The sequence below is a fragment of the Oryx dammah genome, unplaced genomic scaffold (assembly GCF_014754425.2).
Source record: "Oryx dammah isolate SB20612 unplaced genomic scaffold, SCBI_Odam_1.1 HiC_scaffold_11, whole genome shotgun sequence".
NCBI classification, from domain to species: domain Eukaryota; kingdom Metazoa; phylum Chordata; class Mammalia; order Artiodactyla; family Bovidae; genus Oryx; species Oryx dammah.
In genome coordinates this window covers 21,515,295-21,530,354 of record NW_024070195.1, presented here as the reverse complement: position 1 = coordinate 21,530,354, position 15,060 = coordinate 21,515,295, and the positions used below count along the sequence as shown (strand labels likewise).

The window sequence follows — 15,060 nt, the reverse complement described above, 5'->3', positions numbered from 1 at the left end:
GGTTTTTCCAGTAGTCATGTATGGATGTGAGAGTTGGACTGTGAAGAAAGCTGAATGCCAAAGAATTGATGCTTTTGAACTGTGGTGTTGGAGAAGACTTTTGAGAGTCCCTTGGACTGCAAGAAGATCCAACCAGTCCATTCTAAAGGAGATCAGTCCTGGGAGTTCATTGGAAGGACTGATGTTGAAGCTGAAACTCCAATATTTTGGCCACCTGATGCAAAGAGTTAACTCATTGGAAAAGACCTTGATGCTGGGAAGGATTGAGGGTGAGAGGAGAAGGGGATGACAGAGGATGAGATGGCTGGATGGCATCACCGACTCAACGGGCATGAGTTTGGGTAAACTCCGGGAGTTGGTGATGGACAGGGTGCTGGGATTCATGGGGTTGCAGTGTCAGACACGACTGAGCGACTGAACTGAACTGAACTGAATGGGCGCCTAACTGAATAACTTACTCAGGGAAGTCCCTGTGGTTAGTTTGTATCCACTGTATACCTAGGGCACATGTGCTAGAGTTGAAAAAATCTCTGTGGTTATTTTGTAGCATATTTGGAGCTCTCCTGGGTGTGTCTGGGAAGAGGTTTAGAGGTCCCTACATTGATACTAGCTTGTATCCTTTTCAGCAAGGGCAACCCTCCTTGCTCATGCCTACCTTACTACCTAACTCTGTGATGAATTAGCAAATATTACACTGACTGCAATGTTACAATGCAACACGTAGTAACTTGCTGTTTTCATAAGAATTACAATAAAAACCATTTGGTAATTCAATTTCTTACCTTTAGGCAAGAATCCTTATTATTTTATTCTAGGCAGTGAGTGAGTGAACTCCTTGAAACTACCAGAAAAGAGAGATTTATTTTTGTTATTCCTGCACCTTTGTCTTAAACAGAGTGGCAATTCATTTGTTGCACAATAAAAGTTTAATTGTTGCGAGTGCCACAGAGAATGAGTACTTCAAAACTTCTTTGGCAGACACCCCAAAAGGTTTCTTTAAAAAATTAGGAACCCAGGGAGAGAACAGAATCTTCTGGAAAAATCCAACAGCTGATGGGCTGTAACTTGTACAGAATGCTTCCACTCTGCAGGCTTTTTCAGTTGGTAAATGGAGTAGGAAACAGGTGTTTGCAGAAATTTTTTCTTTCTACATTTCTAGGTTCTTTGGTTGGTCTTATAATTGACATATACCATTCTCAGGAGAAAAACAAATCAAAATTTGTATGTATAGGAGCCCTGAAAATAAGAGGGGCTTATATGCCATACTGACTTAATGAATGAAATAGGGGTCTGGGCTTCAAAGGGCAGGAGGGTAATTCACAGGATAAGAAGAGCAGATGTTTGGTAACTAGGTGTTTGTCGTGCCATATATAGATAGGTCTTTCAGATCAAAAAAGTTATCTCTGGTAATAATTCTTTTTTTTTTTTTTTTTTAGCACATGCTCCCTATCTAAATTCTTTCACGTAGTTAAGGGAGAGGTAAAAGTATTTCCTGAGTCTTCTGGGTTGATAGATTTCAACTCAAAATAATTCACATTCCAAAGTGGCACATTTCAGAGTAGTCTGTTCTTCTCTCCTTCATACTCACTTTGAGTCTTGCTGAACTCCCACAAATTATGGGTCCACTGGAATTCTGTGTTCCTGGGGGATTACAAATGCTACACGTGAATGGGGGCAAATCCTCTGCTCAGGCACATGCTCTGTTGTCCTATTTTACTTCACTTACAAAACACAAGTTAAAAGATAAAGTTAAGAATTTCAAGACTGTGACAACAGGGCATTAAACCAAGCTCATGACTTTCTGAAAGCAGGACATTTCTGAGCTGTAAGGCACTGTGTGACTGCAAAAGTCAGCTTTGAAGCTAGTACCACACATCTAGCAGACACAGTGAGGAACCTTACAAGGGAGGCAATTGTGGAGGAGGCTTCAAAGAAATGGGGGATAAATGCGGAAAAAATTTCACCTGGAATTCACAGGTTCTGGTTACAGCCTGGAAACAAGATATGGCAGGATTGTGACAGACTTAATGAATGAACTAGAGTTAATACCTTTGAAAGACATCTTAGAGAACAATTCCAAGGGCACAGAAGAAAGAAAGAGTGAGCACAGTCTTACTCCATCCTCAAGAGGAAGTAAAAACACAGTGACTCTCATATCTAGTCAGGGTGAGTAGAAACTTGAGTTCTGCAACCTGCTTCCATGGTAGTATGGATGCTTCTCTCTCTGGCTAGGACTTTCATTCCCCAATGTTCCCCTATTTAATCACACTTGCGGTCCTGTTTCATCAAGTTCTTTCTCCAAATCCTCCAACATGATCACTGGCTCCTTGTCATCCTTTGGCTGATGCTCTGACATCCAGGCCTGGCGCTCCTGGGGCAGCTGATTAGGAACTGCTCCAGCACTAGCAGCTCCAGGGTCTGTTCCCTGGTGTGGCATCATTCACTGGTGGCAAAGTTCCCAGAGCTGGTTCAGAGCCTCACAGCGTCAAGGTGCCTCCAGGTAACAGAAATGCCTAAAGTTCTGACTAGCAGCTACCTCCTGGCTGTTACAGTTCCTCCTATGTTGCCTATATTCACCGCCCTGAGTGTTGCCCTCTTCTTTCACTGTTGGAGACTTTTCTATTCCCTTTGATATTTAATAGAGAAGACTGCAGCCAATGGGGCTTCTCTTGTTGCACAGGCTCTAGGGCACAAAGGCTTCAGTAGCTGTAGCATGTAGGACTGGTAGTTGTGGGGCACAGGCTTAGCTGTTCCATGCCATGTGGGACCTTCCCAGACCAGGGATTGAACTGGTGTCTCTTGCATTGCAAGGTGGATTCTTAACCACAGGACCACCAGGAAAGCCCTGGCGCCATTTCTAAGGTGAAATACATCATTATTAATTTAGAGAAATGCCTATTGAAATCTTTAGCTGAAGTGAAAGACTAGTCATCTTGAAAACCACCGAATGAACCACTAAAATGTTTTTAATTCAGTGAATCATTAAAATGTAAATTCAAAAGGAAAACTGACAATTCTGGTGAATTGTCACATGTGACGAAAAGCATAAACTAGGTAAGACAGACACTACAACTTGTAATATGGAAACAATGTGAAGCTTTGCCACAAGTGATGAGATTAAAAATACCAAACCAAGCATGTTGATGTTCTCCACTACAAATAAATCTACAGATAAGATTTCTGCTCATCATCAGTAAGTGATCAAATTATGTCCAGATGTTTGCTAGCAACATAAACAGACAGGTCTGCATGCTTGTGTGTGAATACACACTCCCCACTGAAAAGGTGCCTCTGCCAACGTCTCTGGAAGACAGACAGAGCTTCCTATAGCCGCTGCAGGAGGGAAAGGAGGACAGAAGCAAAGGAGGAGGGTCTTCTTTCCTCCTTCTCCCGGGGGTCTCTGCACACGTGCGTGCGTGCATGTGTGTGTGTGTGTGTGTGTGTGTGATTTAGGGTGGTGGGTGGGAAAGCGGCTGTGTATTCAAAGTTTCAGCCCCTACTTACAGCTGCTGGCCTCATCTCACAGCATCTTATAGCAGCCCTGAGGGAAGTTAAACCTTGGGAAATAGGCTCTTACCCCTTTCCAGGCCTGGGCCTGGCAAGCCCACCAGAAGCCCGCTAACCCTGGGCACAGTGGCTACAGCTGCCTGGCCTCTGTAGGAAGATGCTCTTGGTGGTTGTTTCCTGGGGCCTCCAGGGCAAAGTCAGCCCAGCCTACCAGGTCCCCACTGCCACCATGATTTTGGAATGTATCACCAATTAGTCTTTTAAAAGGATGATATAGAAAGCCCTTCCCCGCAGCTTTGAAGTTGTGTTGCATAGTTCCCTGACCAGTGACTGAATGCGGTTGCCCCAAGTGAAAGCACCCAGTCCTAACCACTAGACAGCCAGGTAATCCCTCAGGACTATATTTTCTGATTTTATATCCACAGTCATATTGTCACTGACATAGTCAAGGTTAAGAACTAGGGCTCTGGAGTAATATATATGTTTATATCCTGCTTCCACTGTTTACTGTGTATTCCTGTGTCTGCTACTTTACAGCTCAGTTTTCTCAACTATAAAATGGGAAATAAAATGGAAAATATAGCCACATGTACAGTCATGTGATAGGATGCATCATCCTAGTGCTTGTAAAAAGAAATTATGAGTTCAACATTACCTTAAAACAAAATACTGGGTTATCTAGATCCTATAGTTCAAGGTCATTGAAACACAATTGCTATTCTTATAAAGCCTCTTCATGGAAAATTTTGTTCATTAGATTATCATATTTCTAATGTAAAGGTTCTGTTTCTAGTTAGTTTTCATATAAAAACATGAAATTTAATATTTAGACCTTAAATGCTTTTATTTCTCACATTAGCGAAAAGGTACCTCATCAAACAGGTAAAATAACTAAAGCAGGATTTACCTTTATATCCTGAAATCATTGGTAGAGCTCCAACTTGTTGCAGATTCCTCTCCACTCTTTTCTCAGATACCAACCCTTTCTATACTCTCTTCCCAGGCTTTTCTGGAGAGAGCAGCCAGCAGCAATGAAATAGTTTCTGGACCTAGTTTTGCAGTACTAACTTCCTCAGTCCTCTTCCACAGTTATTAGTAGCCAGAGAACCCTATTTCTGCCAGGAGAGCTCCCCAGAACACTATCCTCCCACCCCAGGAAGGTGCCCCAAACCCGCACAGCATGGCAGTAAAGTCCTGGTTATGCTACTGTGTATGTCCTCCAAATTCGAAGGTTTAGTTCAATTTGAACACCTTTCCTTACCTCTAACCCCAGCTCTTGCCTAATTTGCTTCTACTCCCTCCCTGTCTTCCTTCAATCTCAGGATTATGGCCTCTTGCTTTAAGTGCTCTTCTGGTTGTGTACTTCCTGGCATGACCACTGGACATAGAGTTTGGCTTACATACTGGAATGCCACCATTGCATACCTCCTCGTTTTGACATGACTAATTTAGTTTTGTTGTATCTTCATTTTTTAAAGGAATTCTTTAAAAGCACTGTTCTGCAGTACCTTGCTCAAACTATTCCATTTTGAGGCTTGGCCTACCTCTTCTTATGAGAATCATTAACTAGAGTTAATGATAATGATCAGGCTCTCTTTACCTTCTTTCCCCCACACTGTAATTCTGGTTATTTCCCAAGAGTTCTCTTTTTCTATTTTCATTGCCATAGACTAACTTATTTGTTATTGTTTTGTCTCTAAGTTGTGTTTGACCCTTTTGTGACCCCATGTACACTAGCCCACCACACTCCTCTGTCCATGGGATTTCCCAGGTAAGAATACTGGAATGGGTTGCCATTTCCTTCTCCAGGGGATCTTCCTCACCCAGAGACTGAACCTGTGTCTCCTGCACTGGCAAAGATTCTTTGTCACTGAGCCACCAGGGAAGCTTGACTCATTTATTAGCCTCCCCCAAATTTTGCTCTTCTGGTTTGACTTTAGCAAGCAGACATATGGCAGTAAAGATTATATGCAGAACAGCAAACCAAAAATGAGAGAGAAAATAAAGAGATACTGGTCTTTCAGTCATTCATCTCAACCGATATTTATTATTTATTCACTATTTTTCCTGTTCTATTTCCTTATGAATTTAAGTTCTTTACATGAATAGGTTTTCCCTCTTGTGAATTCTCTGATGTTGACTAAGGTGTGAGCTCTGACTGAAGGCTCTTCCACACTCACTGCATTCATAGGGTTTCTCTCCAGTGTGGATTCTCAAGTGTCGAATAAGGTGTGAGCTCACTCTGAAGGTTTTCCCACATTCACTACATTCATAGGGTTTCTCCCTGGTGTGAATTCTCTGATGCAGGATAAGATGTGAGTTCAGGCTGAATGCTCTCCCACATTCTTTGCATTCAAAGGGTCTCTCCCCAGTGTGAATCCTCTGGTGTCTAATAAGATCTGAGCTCCCCCCAAAGCCTTTTCCACACTCATTACATTCATAGGGTCTCTCTCCAGTGTGGATTCTCTGATGCCTAATAAGCTTTGAGCTGTGTCTGAAAGCTTTTCCACATTCATTACACTGGTGGGTCTTCTCGCCAGTGAAAACTGCTGCATGTTTAATAAGGTTTGGGTTCTTGAGAGATTTCCCATATGGGTGAATTTTTTCTCCAGCATAAATTCTCTGATGCTTAATAAAATCTGAATTCCATTTGAAACTTTGGTCACAGGTACTGTGTTTATAAGATTTCTGGTGTGTAAATTCATTTGAGTTCAGATTTAAGTTTCTCTCACAGCCATCGTGGCTTATTATTTCGCCTGTAGGTGTATTTTTGCGGGTGAGGATTTTACTGAAAGCTGCATCCTGAGTAGATGATAATTTCCGAGACTCCCCTGAGTCTTTTTCCTGCTGCCTCTTTATCTTGCCTGCAGACTTACAGATGTCTTGAGGCTCAGCAGATCCTTCTGACACAAATTCTGAAATTCTTCCTGATACAATTCTCTGTGATTCCATTTTCTCATAAATGTCCAGCTTTGGCATGGATTCATGGTTTTCACTCTTGTTATCTAAAAAAATGATGAAAAAATAAAGAGAAAAATACCTGTTTGCTGAACTAAAAGAAGGTAAAACTTTGAGATACACCCAAGATAGTTACAATAATCATGCTAACTGCTAAGTTGATTCAGTCGTGTCCAACTCTGTGTGAGCCCATAGACGGCAGCCCACCAGGCTCCCCCATCCCTGGGATTCTCCAGGCAAGAACACTAGAGTGGGTTGCCATTTCCTTCTCCAATGCATGAAAGTGAAAAGTGAAAGTGAAGTTGCTCAGTCGTGCCCAACTCTTAGCGACCCCATGGACTGCAGCCTACCAGGCTCCTCCACCCATGGGATTTTCCAGGCAAGACTACTGGAGTGGGTTGCCATTGCCTTCTCCACATTTGTGGCTTACCTCTCTTCTAGTTACTTTCCTTCCAGGAATCCAGGGCCCCTGCCAGCTGTTTTGCATCTTTTTTTCTCTGTCGTTGTTCCCTGTTATTGAAAACTTTAAAAGCCACATCTGCTAACTGAGAAGGGTTCATTCCAAATGCAGCATCTAACTTTTGTAACATTCTTCTTATATCTGATGCACTTTGCCCAATGAAGGTAGTGTTTACCATCATATTCTCAGGGGCCTTAGTGTCTCCATCAATGCAGTGCCTGTAAGCTTGATAAATTCTTTCTAGAAACTCTAATGGGATCCTCACTGAGCTTTTTTGGTATCTCCAGAATTTTGTTTAAGCTCTTCTGCTTAGCTACCTGCTAAGATGCGCTTTCTGTAATGCTCTAGATGTGGCATGTCTCCGTTTTTAGGATCCCAGTGAGGCTCACTGGTAGGAACTGCCTGATTTGCCTCTGGAGTTCCATCTAGGTCCACTAGATGAAGCTGGCGTGCTTCCTCTGTAGCTATGTCAATGACCATCCTCCTTTTACTCTCAGTCACCATCAAATTCATAAGGGTGTGAATGTCCACCTGAGAGTGACGGTGAATGGCAAAGACAGAAGTGAAAAGTTGTCAGGCGGTGTGCGTCCTCTCAGGAAAGGGGGTTACGGTTTTTCCAGTTAAATCTGAAGTTGAGAATGGATTGCACATCCATAGACATCCGGTTGGCTTTTGCCTTAAAGCCTCCTACGGAATATCTGCTCAAGAGACATTGCCCCGTTTTGAAAGTGGCCCCCGGTTCAAACTGAGTGCTCTGTGGGGCCTTAGATGGTGATAGGAAACTAAGCGCCTGTGCCCCAGGGATTAACATAGAAACTTCTAATCATTCCCCATAAGTAGGGAAAAGATGAAGATGCGAAAGGAGTGAGTAGGTCCGCGGCATGGGAGCAATCTGAACAGTTACCTGGTCAGGTAGGGGAGCCATATTGGCCAGAGTGGGATTTAAGGTGTGACATAACATGCCCTCACTCTTATTTTCTCCTGCTCCCTTTCATACAACAGATTTTCTCTTGGGTTTCCTTTCAGACTGCTGCACCATAGGCTGGCAGTCATCTGACTTCTTTTCCTCTTGATGTAACAGCATAAATGCTGTGCATAGGGAATCTCACCCTTTCCCCTTGCCCTTGCACAAAACAATTCCAAATGCAAGACTGTATAGTAACTGAGTGAGCCCTTCAGGTGTCATCGCTTTTCTGATCCTAATATATGTTGGAGCCACACATTGTTATAATAGAATATCATCTCTTTCTTTTTTTTTTTTTTTCTCATCATCTCTTTCTTAGTCATAGGCTCACAGATATATTTTGCACACTTATTTAAGATAACCCCCCAAAAGGCTTTCCTTAGGGACAGATGGAGTATTTCCCATATTTAAAAGTTCAAGAACAACAAAGCACCAAAACCACAAACAAATCCCAACACTAAAAGCACACATTCCAACAAGAATGAACAGAGTAGAAGGAAACAAACCGGTTTCAAGTCGGGTAGAGTCCAACAAGTGCCCTCTCCAACAGGGTATCTCAGTCAAAGGCAAAACAAATTGGCTGGCCTGGTGGAGGAAAACCCCAACTGTGTGGGGGAGGGTGTTCTCTGTAGTCCACTGAGGGCGACTCATGCTACTGGATGGTCAAGTTCTTCAGTTCCTAGAAGTCTGTGGATTCCTTGCTGCAAGCATTTGGTGCTGCTTCAGGGGATTTTGAAGGGGAAGATTCTCAGAACAAGTGGTGCCCGCATCTGCGAGGGCCTTACCCTAAAGTTGTGCAACCTGCCTGCTGGCCTCTAGCAGCAAAGCCCTGACGGGCGTCGCTAAAGTGTGTGATCAAGTCCAAGCTCCTACTTCCCGTCCTGCACAGGTCAATCCATACAGCGATGACGTGTTGGGGAAAGAGATAGCGACTTTATCCACAAAGCCAACCAACTGCAGAAGACGGTGGTCAAACGGCCTCAAGAACCCTCAATAATAATAGTACAATAATTATAGTAGCCAAATAATCATAGTTACATAGTAGCCATTATTTGGTTACTCTAAAAACATGACCTTTCAAATGAGAGGAGTGATGGATGAGGATAGAAGAGAAAGAATAACTGGTAAAAGTATATGTATGCAGTAGTTGGCAGAGAGAGGAAACAGACATGTGAGATGAGCAGACAACAATAGAGAAGACTAGGAAGAGGATCATCACCAGCAAGAATGGAGGTGGGGGGAACAAAGAAGAGAGAACTATGAAGTGTGACTGAGAAGGATCTTGGGGAACTTTAGGTCTATATTTCTACTGTTAGAGGGTGAAAGGGAGGCACCGTTTTAAAAAAAGTATATGAGGACATAGATGCAGAGAGAAAAGTAAAATTATAAAGACTCTGAGGTATGTCTATGTGGTGGGGAAAACCTCCATCCATCTATTATCCAATCCATCTTTCCATTTCTTCTTCCTCTTTCATGGATAATCAAATTCTTTCATTTCTGCTAAATGTCCCCTATATACCTCCCTTTCTTTACATTTCTGTTATTCCAGAACCTCACCACTTCCTGTTCAGATAGCTGTAACAGCCTCCTGTTGTTTCACTCAGAGCTATTCTTCCTAGTCATCCTAAATACCCTCACCAGACTAATTGTCATTAAACCTTGTCATTCTTATACCCTACTTAGAAATCCTAATCTCCTCTGCAACACATCTGAGCTCTTCAGACTCATTTATGATCTAGTCCTCACAAATCCTACCTTCTAGCTCATCAATCTATACTGTGCTCATGACTCTATATTAAACTATATTAAACTGGAATTCAAGCTGCCCCTCTTTTTATAGGGTTTCCTTTGTCTAGAATAAGCTAGGATAGGAGAAGGGGTTAGGCAGTACTGGTCTTAGGATGGGAAAATTTACAGCTTTAGATGAGATGGATGGAAATGTTTCCAGAACAAACTAGAAAGCAGAAACTGGGTAATCTTAAAAATTACTGTAATTTATTCTTGGGTTTATTTTTGGGACCATATACACCTAAAGTGATACTGAGTCCTTGAACCTTTTAAACAATGAGTTTTAGAACAGCAAAGAGGATTCTATGGAGGTAGTCAGCACAAGTATGGCCAACTTTCTATAAAACATGGGGGCTTTGTGAAACCAAAAGTAAAATAAAAAGGCAATAAAATGGATCTTGTTCTATGTATCTGTGAATTATATTCTATTTCTGAGTGTATTATCACATATTTGTCTCTTTTTTCCTATCATTATATCTGCTTCCCTATTAACATGTTTTATTTCTATGCATGTGTTTCTTTCACTTTGCTTCTTTTTTCATTCTCTGACATTTTCTCCATCCATTCATTTTCTCTCTTTTAATTAGCTCATAAGATGAAAACATCTCATGTTTTAGAAATATTCTAAAAGAACAAATGAAAAAGGAGACATTCTGGATAAAAAACAAAGTTCTCTCTCTCTTATTTTGGATGGCCAATGACACAAAAGGAAAAGAGTTCTCTATTTCTTATTAAGTAATAAAGGAAAGGACCATCTACAGTTACTAAGAATAGTCTGAGAAGGGAGGTTCACTGTCCCAGTACTTCAGGGACATGCACCACATAGAGTATTGCTCCTTACCACAGTCCAGTAGGAGCTGGGGTTCTGAAGAACCATGAAGGGCCGTGGTGTCCACTGGCTGGAACTGGACACTAAGCGCTGGCCCAGGAGGTGCCACTTTTCTCCTGAATGGTTCTTGTCCATGTCCACAAACTGGAATCTGAGAAAAACAAAGTTCATTTGGGCTTATGAGAGAATCCCAGTTAGAATTAAACATCTTCCCAAATGAAAGAGAATCTTCCAGAGTTATACAAAATGGGAAGGAAGAATTAACTCTGCCTCAATTGTAAAAGGTAGCATAGTACCTAGCAGAGAGGGAAGGAGACATAAATACACACTAAACTAAATAAGAGTTCCTACAAAGCTCACTTTGGGAGCCTGCTGCCTCAGATGGGAAAGGGTCTGCTTGCAATGCAGAAGACCCAGGTTCAATCCCTGGGTTGGAAAGATCCCCTGGCGAAAGGAAATGGCAACTCACTCCAGTACCCTTGCCTGGAAAACCCCAAGGACAGAAGAGCCTGATAGGCTACAGTTCATGGGGTCGCAAAGAGTTGGACACAGCTGAGCAACTTCACTTTCACTTCTTTTTCACAAAGCTCACTAGATATTCAATCTCAGGTCCTTTTCTCCCTATGTGGGACTCCATCCATCCTGGAGGTCTTAGATCCCCCAACCTCTTTGTACCTGGAGTACAGCTTCATCAGTGCCTCTCTCTAAATCTTCCAGTAGGGTCACTGCTTCCTCTCCACTCTCTGGGTAATGTTCACGCACCCAAGCCTGCAGATCCCCTGGCAAGATAGCCAGGAACTGTTCCAGAATTAGCAGCTCCAGGATCTGCTCCTTGGTCTGGGTTTCTGGCTTCAGCCACTGACAGCAGAGCTCCCGGAGCTGGCTCAGTGCGTCTCGGGGCCCGGGAGAATCCTGGTAGCAGAACTGCCGGAACAACCGCCGGCAGAGCTCCTGCCTGAGGGGATCACTCCTCTGTAAGCAAGCACCCTGCCTCCAGACAAAATCCTCCTCTTCCGTCTTCACTATCAGAAGTCCTTCATCCTCCTGAAGGTTCTGAGCTGCAGCTTTCTTTGATTCAGTTGCCATCTTGAAATAAACTGTATTATCAGAATCCCACTTCTGCTCTGTGAAGAGCCTTTTTTAGTTTTAAGAACTCTCCTGAGGGATTAAAAAGATTACTATTACTGTTCAGGAAGACAAAAGATCACATCATAGAAACAGTCATTCTCCGTTATACAAAAATTGGCTGGGCATTTAAAAGCACTGAAATACCTGTTGAGTGGCCTTACAACCGTTACATAATTTCCACCTAAAAGCAGCTTAAAATTTAATTTTAAAAATAAGATAACTTAAATTACAGACATTAAATATAAGACAGTATAAATATAGTTCAGTTCAGTTGCTCAGTCATGTCCAACTCTTTGCGACCCCATGAATTGCAGCACGCCAGGCCTCCCTGTCCATCACCAATTCCTGGAGTTCACTCAGACTCATGTCCATCGAGTCCGTGATGCCATCCAGCCATCTCATTCTCTGTCGTCCCCTTCTCCTCCTGCCCCCAATCCCTCCCAGCATCAAAGTCTTTTCCAATGAGTCAACTCTTCACATGAGGTGGCCAAAGTACTGGAGTTTCAGCTTTAGCATCATTCCTTCCAAAGAAATCCCAGGGTTGATCTCCTTCAGAATGGACTGGTTGGATCCCCTTGCAGTCCAAGGGACTCTCAAGAGTCTTCTCCAACACCACAGTTCAAAAGCATCAATTCTTCGGCGCTCAGCTTTCTTCACAGTCCAACTCTCACATCCATACATGACTACTGGAAAAACCATAGCCTTGACTAGACGGACCTTAGTCAGCAAAGTAATGTCTCTGCTTTTGAATATGCTATCTAGGTTGGTCATAACTTTTCTTCCAAGGAGTAAGTGTCTTTTAATTTCATGGCTGCAGTCACCATCTGCAGTGATTTTGGAGTCCAGAAAAATAAAGTCTGACACTGTTTCCACTATTTCCCCATCTATTTCCCATGAAGTGACGGGACTGGATGCCATGATCTTAGTTTTCTGAATGTTGAGCTTTAAGCCAACTTTTTCACTCTCCTCTTTCATTTTCATCAGGAGTCTTTTTAGTTCCTCTTCACTTTCTGCCATAAGGGTGGTGTCATCTGCATATCTGAGATTATTGATGTTTCTCCCGGCAATCTTGATTCCAGCTTGTGTTTCTTCCAGTCCAGCGTTTCTCATGATGTACTCTGCATATAAATTAAATAAGGAGGATGACAATATACAGTCTTGATGTACTCCTTTTCCTATTTGGAACCACTCTGTTGTTCCGTATAATAAATGTTACTTTGTCACATGCAATTAAATTATATATTACTCATAAAGAAAAATAACCATCAAAAAAGAGAAAAATGACAGAAGTGCTCAATAAGCTGGGGATGGAAAAGAGCACAGTAGGTTTCAATGGTCAGGAAAAGCTTAATTAAAAAACTAACTTCTGATGAATGGATAGAATTTGACTAGGATGTTGGGAGAGAGAGAAACAGGAAATTACAAGCAAGGAACACCTTGAACAACTGGTTAATGGTAGGAACACAAGTGGGAAGGCAAAATGTCAGTAGGTTTGCATAAATAAATTATAGAGACAAAGGTTTTGTTGAAAGAAGCTTCAAATGTCAAGCTCATGAATTCAGAGTTTATCTTTTAGGCACTGGGGAGCCAGGGAAAGCTTCTGAGAAGAATGGCCTGATAAATACTGTTTGTAGAGATAAATATATTGTTCATCTCTAGGATGGACCATAATAGGACAGAAACATAAAGAGGCAACTGTCCTCAAAGTGTGGGGAAAACACAGGCGTAGAATGTTATAATTATTCAGAACACTGAACTAGGATTACGAAGACATCTCTTAAATAATAAAAATCAGGCAACTTTCCTTAAAGGCTGAGGTTAACAATTTCAGTGTAATGAGCTTCTTCTCTCAAAATCTTAGATAAATCTGTTTCCTTTTGTCTCAACAATTTTCTCTGCCTTCCGAGTTTAATGGCTCAGTCCATGTCCTAGATATTGAGGCCTATTAGATTACCAATAAAGCATAATAAACTGCACCAAGACCTGCTTATCAATCTGAGATTATTTGTGAATCTTATTGTTAGATATCAGTTCCTCAAGTCTTAGCAGCACTTGGGAATGGTCTGTTTGGCATCTGAACTGAAAAACTGAATAAAGTAATTCAGAAGTGAAGCCCTAGTGAAAGGCAAATATCCATCTTTCAGGGGTCCTTCTACTAAACATTTCACCAAGCTGACTACTGATTGTTGCACAAACATATACTTTATTAAAACCTCAACATGGCAAAGCATTGGGCTAGAAGTTATATGGCAGTGATTTCTAAGAAAGTCTGAATTCAGAATTGGGCTCACTGCCTGTCATGTGAGAACTTTGTTAGAAATAGATTCTTTGGCCTTCTGCCTATGGTGATGCTGATCTAGTTAATATGGGATATGCCTGGATTTTCTGTATTCTGATGTACAGATATAAGGAATTTAAAAAACAGTGTTTGAGCTTCCAAGGAGTTTGCCAAAGAGTTGGAAAGAAATGACACAAAATACACATGGATACGGAACATTTCAATCACAAAACCTGCTTCACATGACACACACTGAAAATGATAAATGTTGAAAGCTGAAGTACTGAACAGATTGTATGGTAGAGACACTGAATAGCTTAATAGTTCTGAGGTAGGGGGAGAATGTGTGTGTATGTGTGCAAATATTTCCTACAGGTGGTGGGGCTTAACCTGAACAATAAAGGATAAGAAAGATCCAGAAAGGCAAAAAGGAAGGGAGAGTAAAGAGTTGAGAAAGTGTGAATGAACGGCAGATTGATGGTGAGACCAGCTTACAGGGTGTAACTGGAGTGACTAAGAATTCTAATACTTCTGAGAAAGAATTCATTAACTTGACTTTGAGTTCTAGGTTCCTAACACATAACATCTGTGGATAAAACAAATATAATCTTCTATTATTTTCTATGTGTTTTGATTGAGCCCCATGAGGTTAAGGACCGTGCAATATTTATATTTATTCTTAAGTTCTCACTTTTGTTGATTTATTGGATAAGAGGGGAAATAAAGAAATTTGAGTTTCCTATTACTTTGTATATTCCGTATTTTAGATGCCAATGAGACATCCACTTAGAAAAACATTTCCAAAAGATATTAAGAGATTTTAATGGAAAGAAGTTAGGAATGGAAATACAAGTTTAGATAAGATCCATGGAAAGGGAAATTAAACATAAACATTGAGGATAATTCTTTGAGGGTATGAAATGAAGCTCACAGGCTCAGAATGAATCTTGGAAAACAAGAGTCTGAGTGGGTGTAAATGAGGTAAAAATTTAGCAGTGACAGAGGAGGAAAGTGGGGCGGTGGTGGTTGGAGCTATGATGTATGTCTCAATTCTTACTAATTTATGGGGACATTCTTTTGATATATAGAGCTAATTTAACTTCTTGTTATGTTTTCCAGTTGTGTTAACTGTTTACCAGGTAGTGCTG

At 41.6% G+C, this 15,060-nt stretch overlaps 1 protein-coding gene across 1 annotated transcript in view; it reads right to left on the bottom strand.

Annotated features, from left to right (window-relative positions):
- The window catches only part of LOC120870274, a 69,031-nt gene that overhangs the window by 50,253 nt on the left and 3,718 nt on the right, over positions 1–15,060 (bottom strand). Inside the window, 4 exon segments of the mRNA XM_040249894.1 lie at positions 1,589–1,641; positions 5,609–6,512; positions 10,519–10,657; positions 11,182–11,664. Coding sequence (XP_040105828.1) covers positions 1,589–1,641; positions 5,609–6,512; positions 10,519–10,657; positions 11,182–11,592 — 1,507 coding nt within the window. The 5' untranslated portion in view covers positions 11,593–11,664.